Source organism: Sus scrofa, chromosome 15 (genome assembly GCF_054392235.1).
Source record: "Sus scrofa isolate SSC_HxYL_T2T_F1_AM1 chromosome 15, Sscrofa_HxYL_maternal_Yorkshire_Landrace_v2.0, whole genome shotgun sequence".
NCBI lineage: Eukaryota > Metazoa > Chordata > Mammalia > Artiodactyla > Suidae > Sus > Sus scrofa.
In genome coordinates this window covers 99172276-99191765 of record NC_139397.1, presented here as the reverse complement: position 1 = coordinate 99191765, position 19490 = coordinate 99172276, and the positions used below count along the sequence as shown (strand labels likewise).

Here is a 19490-nt window from a genome sequence, read left to right as displayed (position 1 = left end):
GAGGCAAGAAACTGTGTGTATTATTTGTATTTTTTCATAATCCTGTGTAGTAACTTATACTAAGTCAGTGGTCAGTAGTCAGTGGATATGAGTTTATGCCCTTTATTTTATTTTACTACTACAGTTTCTTCAGAGCTCTGTGTACTCAAATGTGGGCTGACCATCCTTATAACATCTTACATATTTTTGGAAAATCAAATAAATACAGACGTTGCCCTTCAGTAGATGCTATTTTGAGGGATAAGAAGTTGGTCTATGCTGGTCTTGCTTTCCTTTGAGGACTTTAAATTTGAAATGGACTTGAAAATTTACTCATGGTGATGGTTGGAAGACATAAGGGAAAAGAATATTCTGTATTTAAGGAAAAAATAGATTACAGTAAGTCATTTGTTTCTCATAACAGCCCTATGAGTCAAGCACCATCATCCTTATCCCTGGCTTACATATAAGGGCGCTGAGGCATAGAAAGAGTGGGTAAAGTATCTTGACCAAGAACTTGTGACAGACAAGGGCTGGAGGAGTATTTGGATCTGGCAATCTGACCCCAAGCCTGTGTTTGTAGTCATGGTTGTAGCCACCTCTGTTATAATCAGAGCCATTATCTATTGGTAACTTTTAGTCTTCATTCGTGTTTAACCTGGATCTATCACAGTTGATAATAGACATATGAAATTAACTCTGGTGAATGTAGTATTATATGGAAATACTGAAAATCTTTTTTTAACTTTCTTTCAACAGTATATCCAGTATATATTTAAAATTATAGCATTTTCTAGTTCAAAGGGAACTTGTTGGTCAGTTATAGAATAATGGGATATCAGGATTGGACAATACCCTAACAATCATCTAGACCAACCACCTTCAATCATCTAGACTAACTCTTTACCCATACTTAAATTCTCTTTAGAGAAGTGCTGCAAAGTAATTGTGAAATGGATGAAATAACAGGTTTTAGGGACTTAGATGACATGTCCTTCCTAAATTAGGAGTTCAGGTTTTTCTGGAACACTGGGTAGCAGACTCCAGGGGCCAGGAAAGGAATAGCACATGGCCGTGTGGACCCCACCACACTACTGGATCAACTGGTTGGCTGGATCAACTTACTCTAATTCTGTGGAGGTTCAACATCAGAAGTTACCTTTCCATTTCTCTCCAGTTTCAATTTTTTTAAAAAAATTCAAATTTAGATTTTAGGTCAGTTCCTCTTGATTGTTAAAAAAAAAAAAAAAAAAAAAAAAAACCTCTTATATTATAGAAGAAACATTAGAGCACAGAGAGGTATAATGACTTCCCAAAAATAACACAGATATTAAGCTCATAAGTCTTTAGTCACTTGTTACATCATTCTGACTGAGAAATGATGTGATGTTTATTGCCTGACATTTTTAAAGCCTCTATTTAAAGCATGCTGGAAGCTGCCAAGATATCAATAATACTATATTCTTTTTTGGAAGCATGTTAACTAATGAAGATAAGTTAAAAACAAGCAATTATAATAAAAGTGTAAGTGAAATTAGTGCCATTATGTACGTATAAGCAGAGCTCTTTGAGTAGAATAGAAAAGGAGCCCTTAATCAAAGAAATGAGTGAAGAGCTGCAGAATACTGAACCCAAAAAATCCGTTGACAGTCTCTCTATTCAGTCAGTGAGCTTGTTAAGAAGCTGCCCTTCTCAACAGCTGTTTTAACTCAGCCCTTCACCCTTGAAAGCCTCTCTTGGAGCAAAAACAAGGAGGCAGGGATTTTTTGTTGTTGTTGTTGTTATTGGTCCTAAAACTATAAACATATTAATAGTAGTATAGGAATTTATTAATATAACACTTTAGCTTACTCCAACACATCCTTTATAAGGGACATAATATGCTTCTAAATTAAGTATGTCCTTGTTAAAAACAGTTTAAACCATCACCCCAACTTGTAGGACTGAAATTTAAAAAAAAGTCAAAAGATAGCTTGGTCTTGCAACTTTCAAATATGAAGTATCTTTGAATTGTGTGCATTTTCTTTATCTATCTTGGTAAAATAAGAGAAAATTGTGGTTAAGGGTGTTTTTAAGTACTCCAAAAGATAAAATTTGGAGTATTTTATGCCTTTAAGATCACTACAGATGGTATTTGCGAGCTTCACTGCTTTGTCTTAATATACAGATCAATTTAGTGTGCTTTGATATATAAATGTGTTGTTTGTATAATTTGTTAAACAAAATGGTTGTGTAGCCTGTACCTCAGAGATGCAGATATCAGTGACAGGAAAGTGCCAACTTACAGGGATGGCACCTTTCTCTTGGCTCTGGTCCCGGGAAAGGCCCTCCACTGACAGCTCTGGGTGCTTTAGCTCCCCTTCCTGCAACTTTCCGTAATGCATTGGTAGATTCCCTAAGTTGCTGCCACTTCTCTGACCACTCACTGACCACTCATACTCCACTCTATCCAGCTGGTCTTTCTGGGTTTGTATTTTCCCTAGTCCTAGTTTTCTTCCTCCTTAACCTTATCCTGCAGCAAACAATTAGATGTCAGATTTGCTTCTCCCAGCAAGTCTTTATGTGCTGTTGATAATCCAGAAGTGATCATTATATTTCTTTCCCTCTCCCCACCAAAAATAAAAAGAAAATGCTTCGTAGATCCTTTGTTTTATAATGCAAAATACAAAAATAGAATATTTCAACATTTTAAAATTAAGATGTCACATAGCACAAACGTGCTTTTAACAGTGTACAATTCAGTGTTTTTTATTATATTCACAAAGTTGTGCGACCATCATTCTCTCATTCTATAACATTGCCATCAGCCCCCAAGAAAACCTATACCTATTAGTAGTCACTCCTCATTCCATTTTTCCCTCCTCTCAGCCCTCATCAGCCACTAATCTGCTCTCTGTCTCTGTGGATTTACCCATTCTGGACATTTCAACATACATGGAATCATGAAATATGTGGGATTTTGTATCTGGCTTCCTTCACTTAGCATAATGTTTTCAAGATTTAACCATGTTGTAGCATATATCATACTTCATTTCTTTTTATGGTTGAATAATAGTCTATTGAATGTATTGCCGCATTTTGTTTTTACGTTCATTAGTTGTTGGACATGTGAGTTGCCTCTGATTTTGGCTGTTATGCATTATACTGCTGTGAACATTTGTGTACAAGTTTTTTTTGATGGACACATGTTTCAGTTTGCCTTACCTCTTGAACATTTCACTGTTTTCTCAGGAAGCTCAGCTTCTCTCCCTGCCTACAGAGGCACTTGTTCTTCTAAATCTTTAGCAATATCATCCTCATTTTTGTGGACTTACTGTTTCTTAGTAGAATTAGACATCACTTCTCCAATAATCCTCTTGAGGTTAATGTGAATGCTTGGAGAGAGTAAGAGAGGTTTAGTAAAATTCCCTGGACTGTTGGATTTAAATTTCAGGAAAGGGCCTTCTATTAACCTTTCTTATAATGTAGGCAATTGGGAGAACTTTGAGTGGGGAGAAGTTTCACTAGCAAATCCTTGCTCTGCTCTGGAAAACTGCAGTTTCTTCCACTATATTGGAGGGAGGGCATTTGATATCCTTGTGTTAAGTTGATTTTATAAGTAAAAAAAAAAAGAGTAATAATTATAGTAATAATAAAACTGTGTAGTGTTGTTCTTAGGATAGAGTATTTTCATGTAGTTGTTGCATTTTACTAGGCAGGCTTCTGCGAAGTTTTAGTTGGCACTTGAATAATTGAATATAGTTATAGCAATAAGATTTTTTACACTCAAGATAATATTTTTCTGCTCAGGTGACTAAGAATGCAAAGATGAGAGCAGAGGTGGATCAGATGTGGTGCATTCAAGTTTGAAAAATTATATACACAGAATGTTACTCCACCTCATTAAATTTCCCCAAATGAACACAGAGGAGCTCATTTCCAATGGTTTAATGATAGCTTACTTTTCTACCTGTTTTAGAGTATCACTTCACAAACCTTATACTTCTGGCAGGAAGAAGAGGTACGAACATGCACTTGACAGTCATTGGTTACCTAGTTCACTGTGACCCCATTTTATAGATAAAAAAATTGAGAGGCTGGTGAGACTATTTAATGTTGCTTTGATTTTTTTTTCCCTTTTTAAGATGTTGAATTTACACACTTTAGAGTAAGTTTCGTACCGTTAGCTTATAAATTGTCAATATTTCCTGAAATGAGAAAAATAAATTGCTTGAGAAAACTGAAGGGACAGTTTGAAGTATTTTATTTATTGTCCATGTAAACCAAACTGAATGAGATTAATGCTACTCCACATATGTTCACCCTGTAAACTTTATTTAGGATTATAAAGAATAAAATATGAAGCTTGTTTTAATACTCTGTAAATTTGTTTCATTTCAGTGAAAAGTGTAAGGCTAGAGGATTTACCGTGATTGTGGATGGCAGAAAATCACAGTGGAATGTGGTGAAAACAGTTGTCTTAATGCTACAGGTAATTTTATTTTTGACTATCAGGAAATGGTTTTATTTTTACAGCAACAGATAAGGTAATAGTGGCAAATGGATTTCGTTTACTGGACTGTGTCCAAGCTTCTCAGCAGTGACTGAGTTCTGAAATACACAGATTGGATTGTTTAAATTCATTTCTTATAGGTTTGACTTTGAGTAGTAAAATGAATTTCAGCCCTATTCTGAAGGTTTGTAAATGACCGAAAATAGTATGTCATGTTTAAGCAATTTAAGCAGGTAGGCCAATAGGTTATTAGACTAACCTGGGGCCCTTTGCAGACTGTTGTATCTGCCTCATCTCCCTCTGACTCCTGCCAACGCTACAGATGGGGAGTAGGACCGGGTAAGTTTAATAAGAAAAGGCTTCTCAGTTCTGAGAGGTTTCTCCCTTTAGTTAGCCACTTTCCTCCAAAAAAGCACCAGGATTCATAGCAGTCTTATATCTACTTCTAATCTATAAATGTACTCAACAGATGTGTTCTTGGGAATGTTAGCAGCTCCCAAACAAGCATTTCATAAACAGCTGTGATTACAGACTCCCTGATCTCCTAGACTCGTGTTTTATATTTCCTTGTGCTCCTCACAGGATGGTTCTGTTATCCCTTACACATAGTAAGATACCTAGTAAATATTTGTTGATTTATTATATGGGTTTTGAATATATTGTGATCTGAAATAAAAAAATAAAACATTTGAGTGATAAACAGGGACAAATTGCTCTCATGTACCTGGGTTTCCTTAGAAGGGCTTGTATAGAAGGTTAAAAAAAAAAAGTTAGTTAAATGAAAGAGATTATTTAATTTAAATTAAGGAAGTGGAAAGGGCATTTCTGGCAGGGACACGGACTTAGTGATAGCTCAAAAATTAGGTGAATACAATAAAAGGAGCTGATGGTGGGCCAGTTTGGGAGCAATATGTGGCCTGTCACATGGGATAGTGAACACTCAGATAAATATCAGTGATATCAAAAGAAAGATGAAGAAATTTAAATGAACTGGGAAATAATTGGGAGCTGCTTTAGGGTTCTGTGGAAAGGAATATAATTTAAGATTTTAAATGATAACTAAGAATGATTTTTCATTTGGGATTCGACAGATGGGAATTGGTAATTTTAGTTTTTATTTTTAGTGCTTAGTGTGGTTCAGGTCCTGTACTAAGCTTTCTATATAAATGATCTCTTTTAATTCCATCCTCACAAACTTGGGAATTAGTTCTTTTATCCCCAAAGGTCAACTGAGGCTCAGGGATTTTAAATAACTCACCCAGGTTCTTTTGCTGAATGTGTGAGAGAGTCCCTATTGGAACACTGCACAGTCATGACCCAGGTCTGGGCTTTATCCCTTAAAAGTGTATGCTTACCTTTTGTGTGTCTGAGGTGGTTCCCAAATTACCTACCCACTACCTTATTCTTAAATACCTGGTCTAAGCCTTCAGCATTAGAAATCACTCCCTTGGGTTGGAAAGGACATAGGCTCCAGTGCATCAGGTTTTAGGGGAGTAGAGTGGTGTCCCATGATCCCTGTGTCAGTCACATATGTTCCCAGCACTTTTATATTCCCAACTGGAAGTTTAATTCTTCTCTTTACAAGTTGTTAAAATAACTATTAGGTGAGAAATCCATTAATTATGACCTATGTTCTTCCATTCAACTATGTCGCAGATGAGCTGTTTGGGACTTGCTGTTTGAACTGGACTTTGATCAGTGGCAGTTTTGAAGAACAATCAATGGATGATTTAATCCCCTCTTGCGATTTCTTTTCTGATAGGTATTTTAACAACTTTTGGATTTATTAATCATTAACACTTTCAGAAGTTGCAATATAGCCTTTTGTTTACTCCTAGTCAAACAGTTTCTGCATACATAGTTATTCATTGCTTTTGTTTCAGAAGGTACCTGTTTGGGAACCCACAGCTTAGTGCTGGCCATGCCTGTAACAAATATTTTCTAAAATGACTGGATTGCTTTCTCTTGTTTCTCACAGCTTTAATACTCAGTGATGTTGAAATAGTAATCTCCCACAATCAGTATATGAATAAACCCCAGTCTACCCTAAATTTTAACTTCCTTTATTCACAACCCAGTCATTGCAGGAGCACTAGATTCGTGATGTGCCCAGCAACATGTTTAAATGGAAAGGTTTTCTATTTAACCCTAATTAATAATAATTATATAACTTACTATTTAGTAGTGCCATTTATGGTCTAGAGCAGTGTTTGGCCCTAGAGTTTGTAAATAGAGTTTTATTGTTTATATATTGCTTATGGTAACTTTCACGCTATGTCAACAGAATTGAAATAGTTGAAGCAGAGACTCTAAAGCCTTCAAATCCTAGAATATTTATTATCTGGGCCTTCAGAAAGAACACGCTTGAAATGGTATGGTAGAACTTTGGAGTCACACTGACCTGTTTCCACTCCAGTGTCATTCGTTATAACTGTTCTCTTGGACAAGTTACTTTAGTTTTCTGAAGCTCAGTTTACTCTTCCGTAGAATTGGAAGGATGAGTGCCACTTGTTGATGTGAATTCATTTATTCAGCAAAGCTTTATGCCGGACACTGTCATAGGCAATAGAGATAAAGGAGTGACATGATAGATCAGGTAACCTGCCGTTGGGAAGCCCGTGTTCTGTTTGAGGAGTCAGACAATAAGCAGTAGGGCAAATTACTAAATAATGTAACATTAGTTAGTGATACATGCTATGTAGAAAAACACATGGTAAAAGGAGACTGAGTCAGATGTTGCTACTTTAGATAAAGGTGGTCAGGGAAGATCTCTCTGAAGAGGGACTGTTAGAGTGGAGTCCTAAATAAACTGAGAAAGTACTTCTAGGTATAGGACAAGGAAAATTCCAGACAAAGGAAATATCAAGAGCAAAGTAAAATTGGGTTGTGATGATTTTTGTACCATTGTAAATATAGTAAAATTCATTGAGTTAAAAAAAAATGAAGTCTGAGGTGAGAACAGACTTACCATATTTCAGGAGTATCAAGAAGGTCTGTGTGGCTGTGGTAAAGGAGTGAGCTCACGGGAGAGCCGTGTAAGATAAGCTCCTAGAGGTCAGTAGGGCCTGAGTTTGGAGGGCCTTCTTGGCTTTGGTGAGGGAGGCTTGAATTTTATTCTGAGCCTGAGAAAACACGAAGCAAGGCCTTCTAAGAGGATATCTCAAAAGACAGACTCATTTGGGGCTGATGGCAATGCAAGTGGTAGAAATAGTTAGGTTTAAGATACATTTTAAAAGATAAACTCTATGGGATTTAATGATAAAATACATGTGGAATGTTTATTAACTCAGTGAATGTTAATTTCCATTCCTTAGGTGATAGGAATAACTATAGTTAATTTGAGTTTGTATTTGTCAAAGATTAGCTTTGTACTCTTTTTCAGGGTAATAATCACAGTCTTGGCTTCTCCATATAATGGTTGATTAAAAAGAACCCTTATTTTGAGAGAAAATTGAATTTATATCATTGGAAGAAATTCTCCAAGATGATTGTGTTAGAAAAAATTTTTCATATCATAGGAAAACCAAATTTAATAATTTCTCAACTAAAAATTATCTTTCAGTGTAATCTATATTCCTATTAGATTCAGTAGAACAGAAAAACAATTCACATGTACTGTCTGTATTACATTGTCTTTTAAAGTCTTCTGAATCAGATTGTCTTTCAAGTATTTTTTTATTGCCATGTATGTTTTGAAGTTTGGAGTATTTCTTCTGTTTTATTACATCTTATTTATTTTCCAGAGGTCTCTTAATTAGCCTAATCATGAATATCTAATAATTTACAACTTCAATAAATTTTTCATTTTACATGTATAATTTATAATTTTTTTTTTTTTTTATTTTATAGAATGTTGTTCCAGCTGAAGTGTCCCTGGTTTGTGTAGTGAAGCCAGATGAATTCTGGGATAAGAAAGTAACACATTTTTGTTTTTGGAAAGAAAAGGATAGACTTGGCTTTGAGGTAAATGTACTCTATTAAAAAAAAAATAGAAGTGTGTTGTATCTTTAAAAAGAGCATTTTTCCAGTATTATTTTGTTTAGCTTTGGATATTGAGCAGTGTTTAAGCAGTGTTCAGTCAGCGTCTAAGTAATGATTAATATATAGTCAGCATTCAGATACTTGTTGAATGTATTATGCTTCTTTTTCAAAGGCCACAGATTCTTTTTTATTTTTATCATTTTTTGTGAACTCTTTTGAATAAGTAGAATTTTTAAATTAAAAATATTTTTATTGCATTACCCAAAGGGCATTTAACTGATACTGGCAAATTCTAGACATTTGGAATTGAAGTTAGAGCCTATTTTATGTGGTGTCATAATTTTTTCTTAGTATCTGGTTTGTTTTTGATACATGAACACAGTTATCCATCCTTTCCTGTTAATACCACTCTCTACCTCTTACTTTCCTTATGTGAAAGCACAATTGACCCTTGAACAACATGGGTTTAAAGTGGATTTTTTTTCAATAAATATTCATTTGGCCTTCTGCATTTTTGGGTTTGACATCCACAGGCAAGGAGGGCCAAGTGTATTCATTGTACTTTGCCATTTTATAAGGGACTTGAGGGTCTGCAGGTTTTGGTATCCACAGGGTCTTCTGGAACCAATCCCCTGTGGTTGCTGAGGGAGAACTATCCATGTTATTGTAGGTCAGAAAGAAGTCTTAAGATGGAATACAAATTTAAACAATTCTGTCATATTTTCCCTTCTGTCATAATCCCAGCTTCCTAGTAGGAGAGTTGGTAGATACTAAACTTTGCATTAATTAAATAAAGTGTGACAACATTGAAGGGTACAAAGCCTAATATAATAACTCAACCGTGTAGAATATGGAGCCCTGGAATGTTTCAAGAGTCAGAAAATAAAGGCTCATTTTGGACTTTGCCATACTACAATAGTCGTATTTTCATTAAATTCAAGGTATTTCTGGTATGGAGGAAAAGGCACCAAGGTGTCCTAGATAAAGATTTAAGAAAATCTAGTTAAATATTTTTTAATGAGGTAGCTCAAAATGTCCTAAAAGTGTGTCATTTTTTCTTCACTTTAAAAAAAAGTGCAGTAAAATTCATTCATTTTAGTGTACAGTTCTGAGAGTTCTGACAAACAAAAATAATCAAGAAATAAGAGAGTATCACATCACTCCAAAAATTCTCTCATGCTTCTTGTAGTCAACTCCTTTCTCAGTCTTTAGTCCCTGACAACCACTGTTCTGTTTTATGCCTCTATGGTTTTGCTTTTCCAGACTGTCATATAGGTAGAATGATATATAGTATGTAGCATTTTTAATCTGCTTCTTTCACATATGCATTTGCATTTGAGATTCATCCCTGTTTTTAGTTGTGTTGGTAGTTCCTTCCTATTGCTGAGTAGTAATCCACTGTGTGGAGGTACTACTTTATCCATTTCCCATGAGGGACGTTTGGGGTTTAGTGGTTACAAATGAAGTCACTCTAAATATCCGTGTACAGGCTTTTGTGTTTGGTTGTATTTTATGGTATAAAATACGTAGGAGTGGGATTGCTGGGTCAGTATGGTAAGTATATGTTTATTGAACTTTATAAGAAAGTTCCAAATTGGCTGTTTTAAGGTGGTTGTATGATTATGCATTCCCACCAGCAATGTATGAAAGTTCCAGTTGCAACTTTCTCAGCACTTGTCAAGTATTGTTTGTTCTTAAATTATAATTGTCAAGTATTGTCAAGTTTTATTTGTTTTTAAATTATAATTACTCTAGTAGATGTGTAGAGGTAACTCGGTGTGGTTTTAACGTACATTTCTCTAGTAATTAATGATGTGTGTATATTTTCAAGTGCTTTTTTGCCATCCTTGTAGCTTCTTTAGTGGTGTCTATTCAACTCTGCCCATTTGAAAAAATAATAAAGGCTTTTTGCATTCTTATTACTGAATTTTGAGAGTTCTTTATTTTGGGTAGAAGTCCTTTATCATGTATGTCATTTGCAAAAATTGCATCTCTGTGGTTTGCTTTTTCATTCTCTTGACAGCATTTTTCAAGGTTTTTTTTTTTTAACTCTGATGAAGTTTAATTTTTAAGTTTTTCTTTTATGAATCCGGCTTTTGGTATCATAGCTGAGAAATCTTTGCCTAATCCAAGGTCACAAAGATTTTCTTATGCTCTGTCCTAAATGTTGTGTAGTCTTAGGTTTTATATTTAGATCTGTGGTCCATTTTGAGTTAATATTTGTGTAAATTATAGTCTGATAATACATGTTTTATAACTTACCGTTATTTTAAATTTGTTAAGATTTTGTGTTTGACCAAATATATGGAGGGTCTTGGTTGATTTTCTCATGCACATGTATTCTCTATGTACTCTGCATGTATATTCTGCTGTTGTGGGTGGAGAGATTTTTAACTGTCAAGATTGTTCAAAGTGTTATTTAGGTCTTCTCCAATCTCTGGAATATTCTGTCCACTTATTCTGTCAGTTATCAAAAGAGGAATAGTGTAGTCTCCAACTATAATTGTAGATTACTTCCCTCATTTCTGTCTGTTTTGGCCTCATGTACTTTAAATGTCTCTGGTTGCATTCATAAAGATGTAAGATCATTAAATTTTCTGAGTTAACCACTTTATCATTTCATGATTAAATGTCCCTTTTTTAATCCATGATAATATATCAGATTCTGAGGTGTACATTGTCTCATATTAATATAATTATTCCAGCTTCTTTTGACTAGTGTTTGCATATTTTATCTTTTCCATTTTACCTGTTTACATATTATCTGTTTCCATATTTATTTCTTTACATGTAAAGTGGGATTTCTTATAGTATAGTTGGGTCTTATCCAGTCTGACAATCTCTGTCTTTTCAGTTGCTTAAAAGACTATTTATATTTAATGTAATTATTAATATGCTTGAATTAAAATCTTCCTTCTTGCTAGATTTTATGTATTTTTGTTCTCTTTCTGCCTTCTTTTGGATTAAGTATATTTATCATTGAATTTGTCTGCATTATTGACTGATAACTTATGTCTCTCCCCCCCCCCCCAGTGGTTGCCCTAGCTTTATAACTTACATCTTTAATTATCAGTCTTTAAGTGATATACCACTTCACATACAGTAGAAATTCCTTAAAACAGTATATTCTAATATTTTCCTTCCATTTTTCACATACATTTTGCTTGTATTATACTATAAGCACACAATATATTGCCACTGCTTTTGTTATAGCAAAAACAGTGGTTTTCTTATAGCAATTAAAACAGTAAAAGTTAACTTCATATTTACCTTCATTTATGTCATTTCCAGTGTTCTTCATTTCTTTTCAACTTTTTGGCTGGTATATTCTTTCTGCCTAAACATATCTTGCATTATTGGCCTGTTGGCATTGAATTTTCTCAGCTTTTGTTTACCTGAAATAAATCTTTATTTCTCTTTCAATTTTGAAAGATATTTTTAGTCAGTATAGAAATATTTCTTCATTGTTTGATTTTTTTTTGTTTTGTTTTGTTTTAGCACATTAAGTATTTCATACCATTGCCTTCTCATTTCCATGGTTTCTTTGGAGAACTCTCCTGTTTGTGTCTTTTATTTATCTTTTTTCTTCCTTTTGTCCACCTTGAAGATTTTCCCTTTGTTTTTGGTTTTCAGCAGTTTTATTTTGTAATGTCTAGATGTGTTGTTTTGTTGGTTTTGTTTTTGGTTTTTAGGGCTACACCGCAACATATGGAAATTTGCAGTCTAGGGGTCAAACCGGAACTACAGCTACCGCCTGTGCCACAGACACAGCAGTGCAGGATCTGAGCCGCATCTGTGACTTACACCACAGCTCATGTCAACTCTGGTTCCCCAGCCCATTGAGCGAGGCCAGAGACCAAACCTGCATCCTCATGGATACTAGTTGGGTTCTTAATCTGCTGAGCCACAACGGGAACTCCCATGTCTAGATGTATTTTATTTGGTATTTATTCTGATTGTTGTTTTCTATACTTCTTGGATCTCTTCTGACATCAGTTCTGGAAAATTCTTTAACGTTTTCTTTTCAAATATTTTCTCTGCACCATTTTGTTTTTATGCTACTTCTAGAACTCCATTTGCATGTATGTTAGATCATTTGAAATTTCTTACCGTTCTAGATTGGTGTTCTATTTTATTTTTCTTTCCCTTGTGTTTTCTTTTTGTGTTTCAATTTGGGTATTTTCTACTGATGCATTTTCAAGTTCACTGTTTCCTTGGCTGTACTGAGTTTGTTGATAAGCTGGTTGTAAATGTACTTCATCTGTTACCCTGTTTTGGTTTGTAGCTTATCTATTACATTCTTCCATATGGTTTCTGTCACTTTACTGAACTCCCCATCTGTTTTGCATGTGGCCTTGCAGTTCTTCCATGATAGCCTTTAGCATTTATCATTATCTTAAATTCCTTATCTAAGAGTTTTGATATATGGGTATATCTTACTCTAGTTATGTTTGGTTTCTTTCTTGACAGTAGGTTGTTTTCTCTCTTCTTTCTTTCTCCTTCCTCCAGCTGCATTGTGGGATTCATTTGTGTTCTCAAGTCATCTAGGGTCGCTGACTTCCCCCAGGACCTGAAGGTTTTTGTCCTCTAGGGGAGACAGAGTTGAAGAATCTGGGCTTGCTTCAGCCTTATGCCTTTCCAGTGGTGGTTACTGTTCCCTTCTCCCAGAAGCATTTTGAAGTCTCTTGTCCTACCTACGCCCATTCTTTCTCTTGAGTCCCTGGGAGGTGTGTGAAGAAGGGCCTGCAAGTGTGTTTGAATTCTTCTTGTGTCTTTACTTCCCATGGGTTTTATGTTTTCACCCTAAACCACATTTGGCCGTCAACAATTCACTGAAAATTTTGACTAGATTCTTACCTGGTCCATATCATGCCTGGTATTTTCCCCAGGTAGGCAAGTGCTCCACCTCCATCTGTTCTTGATGGATGGTCTTTCCTTAGATTTTAGGTTATTTGGGTAACTTGACCTGTGGGCTTAACTCTCTGATGGATTTAAGAAAAATGGTCATTTTTCAGATTATTTTGCATTATTCCATTGTTGTAAGGATTGGAACAGTGCTCTTTCTAGCCATTTATGTATCCTAAGCAGAAGCCAGGTGTTTTGTTTTTCAGTTTTATCTTGCAAACTTTTGTCATTGGTAGACTTGATTGTGATGTAGATTTATTAGAATAGGTACACTAGCATTGTAAGGGAAGGCAACCTAGGCTGCTGGATTATGTTAGGAAGGGTGTTAACCTCATCATTGGAGGGGAAATTGCATCCCAGGGAGGAGAATTAAAAGTGTAGTGGGAAAAGAAAGAAGAGGCTGAAAGCACAAGGCTGGGATGTTGCTTTGGTGAGCAGATACCTCAGACGGGCAGGGAAATCAGCCTTTTATGCCAGGGGCATGCAGGGGCATGCTCTGAGAGAATGCGTGGTATACAGAGGCCAGTGTTTCGGAAACCACCACTCTGAACCCCGAGTAGGAGCAGAGATCCTTTTTGTGAGAAACCTGTCAAGTCCTGCTTAAGTGTAGGCCTCTGTTCAGATGTGCCATGCCTAGTTGGGTCTCATAATACATGAATTTATAGTCTAAAAATACCTTGCATCTTGGAGGATAAAATAGAAGACAGAGAATTCCTTTCTGCCTTGATTTGATATCATAGATTGATGTTTTAAAACTTAAGTGCTAAAGCTTCTTGTATCAATATGTATTTTTTTAGACATTGAAGAGATTCAGCTAGAATACTTTCCCAAGTGTGTTATGAGAGTAATTTCAAATGCTAGCTAGTATACCACCACGCATATTCAGCTTGAAGGGGCTGTTCAACATCAGTCATTAAATGACATTTAGAGCTATATATAATTAAATTCAAAATGGATATTTGTTTAGTTAGCAGTTATTTTTCCTTGATGTTATTTTGGATCATTTGGGCTGTTGTAATTAAGCCTGTGTTTTTGTGTATATTCCAAACATTTTAAAAGGATAACTTTGTTATGGGTACTGGTGTTCCTATAAGCAAAAGTTTGTGTTTTACCTTATAGAATTATTCATAACAGATTTATTACCAGCCGTCCACAATATTTGTCAGGTAAACATCCAGCTGTAATTTTAATGGCAACCTGTTCCCATGATTTCATGTTGTCTTCCCTATCATCCTTTGCAATTTTTTTCTTCTAGATGACCTTCCTCTTGTTCACTTTGCTAATGTTTTTCACTGGCCATTGAATATTCATCTTTCATTGGTTACCTAAATATTTCTTTATATATCCTTTCCATCTCTGAAATAGATACCACCTGTTCATTTTCTTTTTTTAGCAATTCAGATCTTCCAGTTCTTTCTGACCTTTGGCAGCATTGTACCTAGTGGCTCTGATACTATTTGCTAGTTAGATGACAGTATCTATAGTCTATCTAATGAGAAGGTAAAATTGAAGTAGTACTGGCATTAATCTTATCCTCAAATTAGGAGACTAGTAATCAAAAGAATCTCACTTTCTCCTTCTGTATTGTCATTCATGAGAGTAAAAGTGGTTTTTTTTTTTTCTTTTTTTTTTACTGGTAATGATAACCAGCCACCATTCTAAATTGTTTTCTTCTCTTATTTTTTATTACTACATCTGATCCTGTACTTTTTTTGAGGGCATACTAGTGTTGGTATCCAGGACCAAAGATTTCCTTCATGCTACTCTGTCAAGAATACCTCTAGCTCTGTCTATTCTAACTTCTTTCTGACTTTGGCAGAAAATTATTTTCTTAGAAAAATATCCCTGAACAAACAGATACAAGTAGACATACACATTGAAATAGTATAACACATAACACGCACATGAATCTGTACTAAGCACACAAATATATATATATGTATACATACGTATGTGTATGAACAGACACATTTTCATTCCAGATCTTATACCCACATTGTTAGCATAAGTAAAAAAACAAACAAACAAACAAACAAAAAAAATTGAGTGCCTACAGAGTAAAAGATTCAGTTTTAGGTTCTTTGGGAATGTTTTATTAGTAAAGAATAATGGGAGTAATAGAGAAATAAGGGTTTTTGTTGTTGTTGCTGGTTTTTTTGGTGTTTTTTTTTTTTTTTTTTTTTTTTTTTTTTTTTGGCTGCAGTATGTAGTAGCTTGATATGGGGTCTCAGTTCCTAGACCAGGGATTGAACCCAGGTTGCAGTGGTAAGAGTGCCAAGTCTCAACCACTAAACCACCAGGGAACTCCCTAGAAATAAGTTTTGAGTCTTTCCGTAAGTTAGATTCCAGAAAGAAAAGCTTCACAAATGTTTTAATTAAAGGCTATATGTTAAATATCTTTCTCCTCAAACTTGTTGAACAGTGCTAGGTAGCTAATAAAATATTGTGGTTTAGTCATTTAATTTGTTTTGTCTTAACCTCTCTAACATATATTAAATAAAGGGAAAAGTAATATTTATGTACGACTTTAGTGTTTTAAAAATGTCATGTGTTTTTCTTTTTTCCCTTTGAAAGAACTTGTTAGAAGTTTGAAAAACTCATATAGGTTGTGGTCTTTTTCTTTCCGTTTTATAGTTGCATCATTTTATTTTGTTTTCCTTTGTGCTTATTACTAGGTTTCTATCCTTTTTTTTTTTTTTTCTTTTTTTCTTTTTAGGGCTGTACCTGTGGGATATGGAAGGAAGTTCCTGGGCTAGTGGTCAGCTCGGAGCTGGAGCTGCTGGCCTACACCACAGGCACAGCAACATGGGGTCCGAGTTGCATCTGTGACCTACACCACAGCTTGTGGCAACACTGGATCCTTAAACCACAAAACGAGACCAGGGATTGAACTTGCATCCTTGTGCACACCATGTTAGGTTTTTAACCCTCTGAGCTACAACAGGAACTCCATTTTTAAAATTTAAAACACATTGTTCTCTTTTCTTTATACCTTTTGATCCCCTTCACCCATTTCTTTCCTGCCTCCACCCACCCTCTGGCAACTATCAAACAAGAGACTGTTACTTGTCTTTCTTCTTACTTACTTCACTTAGCATAATGCCCTCAAAGTCCATCTGTATTGTCACAAATGGCAAGATTTTATTTTTTTAAGGTCTGGATAGTATTCTATTGTATATATACATATATACATACACACATGTATGTATTAATAAAGTTAAACACACACATTTGTTTATTTCAATTTCTTTATCTATTCATCCATTGAAGCACACTTAGGTTGTTTCCATATCATTGCTATTGTAAATAATGCTACAGTGAATATGGAGGTGCATGTATCTTTGTGAGTTAATGTTTTTCGTTTTTTTAGGTGTATAACCAGAGGTATAATTATTGGATCATAGAGTAGTTCAGCTTTTAATTTTTGGAGGAACCTCTGTACCATCTTCCATAGTGATAGCACCATTCCCAAAAACAGTTCCCAAGGGCTCCATTTTTTTTATACATTCTCGCCATGCCTTGTTATTTTCTTGTCTTTTTGATAATAGCCATTCCAATAGGTGTGAGGTTATATCTCTTTGTGGTTTTGATTTGTATTTCCTTGATGATTAATGATGTTGAGCCTTTTTCATGTACCTGTTGTCCATCTCTATGTCTTCTTTGGGAAACATTTATTCAGGTTTTCTGCCCAGGTTTTAATTAGATGTTTAATTTTTTGGTATTGAATTATATAAGTTCTTTATACATTTTAGATATTAGTCTCTTATCAGATATATAATTTCCAAATATTTTCTCTCATTCAGTTGCCTTTTCATCTTGTCTATGGTTTCCTTTGCTGTGCAGAAGCTTTTTGGTATGATATAGTTCCACTAATTTATTTTTGCTTTTATTGCTTTTGCTGTCAGATTAAAAAAAAGTCATTGCCAAGATACTTGTTAAGGAGTTTACAGCCTGTGTTTTCTTCTAGGAATTTTAAGATTTCAGGTCTTACATTCAGATCTTTAAACTAATTTGATTTAATTTAAATTTGAGTTTAAAAATTTTTTAATATTTATCAGTTGATGAGTTAGCTGGAGATCTGTCAGTCATTTGGGATATATCACTCAGCTAGAAATCATAACCCTCATGATGGTTTTATCTCAAATGAAACACTGATTAATAGCAGAAACTATAAGAGTCACAGATATTTGTTACATATAACAACTTAATAAGGAGCATAAGAATGGTAATAATTCTGAAAATTGGCCTCAAGACAATTATCCCTAGATGTATATAAATTGTACTCATTTCGTCAAAATTGTTATTTCGATATCATGATGTCTTTTGTACTCTAAAAATTATGGTAAAAAGCTTGGGCTTATCAGACACAACTTAGAATAGATTTACAAGGAGATCTTGCTGAATAGCATTGAGAACTATGTCTAGATACTCATGTTGCAACAGAAGAAAGGGTGGGGGAAAAACTGTAATTGTAATGTATACATGTAAGGATAACCTGACCCCCTTGCTGTACAGTGGGAAAATTAAAAAAAAAAAAAAGATAGTATGTAAGGTAATTAAGTCACATTTAGATCTTAATTAATGAAGAATGAAAGATGTTCTACACAAAGATTTGTCTGCATTCTCCTACAAGAGTGAGAGTTCTGAGGTGAGGCTAGATCTGCCTGCTGGTCTTGGAGGGTCTCTTGGGTAGGCAGGAGGTGACTGTGGCTCACTGTGGGGAACAAGGACATTAGTGGCAGAGGTACCAGGGAGTGTTCATTGGCATGAGCTCTCTTGGAGGCTGTCATTTTGACACCAAAACTTGGCCCCACCCAACAACCTGTAGACTCCAGTGCTAGGATATCTCAGACCAAATTACCAACAGGGTCAAAAAAGAGCTCTGCTTATCAACAGACAGGCTGCCTAATGTCTTCCTGAGCTCATAGCCATCTCCAAACATACTTCCTGACATGGCCCTGTGACCAGAAAAACAAGACCCAACTTCACTCACCAGTGGGCAGGCACCAGTCCCTCCCACCAAGAAGCATGCACAAGTCTCTGGACCAGCATCCCCAAGGGGGGCAGACACAAGAAGCAAGAGGAACTACATTCCTACACCCTGCAGAAAGGAGGCCACAAACACAGAAAATTAGACAAAATGAGAAGACAAAATATGCTCCAGATGAAGGAACAAAAGGAACAAGTTAAAACCCCAGAAGAATAACTAAGTGAAATAGAAATAGGCAATCTCCTCAAAAAAGGATTCAGAGTAATGATAGTCAAGATGATCTAAGATCTCAGAAAAAGAATGGAGGTACAGACCAAGAAGATGAACATTTCTTAATTTTAAAAAAGAGCTAGAAGATATAAAGGACAAACAGGGTTAAATAATAACAATTGAAATGAAAAGTACACTAGAAGGAATCAATAGTAGAGTAAATGAGGCAGAAAAATGGATAAGTGATCTGGAAGACACTTTTATCCAACATAGTTTTAGAAGTCCCAGCTATAGCAATCAGAGAAGAAAAATAAAAGGAATCCAATTTGGAAAAGAAGTAAAACAGTCACTGTTTGCAGATATCATGATACTATACATAGAAAATTCTGAAGATGCCAGTGGAAACTTTTAGAACTTATCAGTGAATTTAGGGAAGTTGCAGGATACAAAGTTAGTACAAAGAAATCTCTTGCATTCCTATATGCTAATCATGAAAGATCAGAAAGAGAAATTAAGGAAACAATTCCAGTTACCATTATATCAGAAAGAAAAATACCTAGGAATAAACCTGTCTAAGGAGGCAAAAGACTTGTGTTCTGAAAGCTATAAGATGCTGATGAAAGAAATCAAAGATGAAACAAACAAATGGAAAGATACATCATGCTTTTGGATTGGAAAAATCGATATTATCAAAAAGACTATACTACCAAGACAATGTACAGATTCAATGCAGTTCCTATCAAATTATGAATAATATTTTTCACAGAACTAGAACAAAACCATTTTTAAATTTGTGCGGAAACACAAAAAGCCCTAAATAGCAAAAGCAATCTTGAGAAAGAAAAATGAAGCTGGAGAAATCAGGCTCCTTGACTTCAGACTATACTACAAAGCTACAGTCATCAAAACAGTATAGTACTGGAACAGAAACAG

At 35.1% G+C, this 19490-nt stretch overlaps 1 protein-coding gene across 21 annotated transcripts in view; it reads left to right on the top strand.

Moving 5' to 3' along the window:
* Positions 1-19490, top strand: part of SESTD1 (SEC14 and spectrin domain containing 1) — a 133899-nt gene that overhangs the window by 53204 nt on the left and 61205 nt on the right. For all 21 annotated transcript variants that reach the window (XR_014829844.1, XR_014829846.1, XR_014829843.1 and 18 more), the window contains 2 exons: positions 4360-4450; positions 8321-8434. Coding sequence is in view for 16 of the 21 variants with exons in the window: in XM_084999991.1 (XP_084856117.1) it covers positions 4360-4450; positions 8321-8434 (205 nt within the window). In the remaining 5 variants the exon portion in view is untranslated. The remainder of the gene's footprint in view (positions 1-4359; positions 4451-8320; positions 8435-19490) is intronic.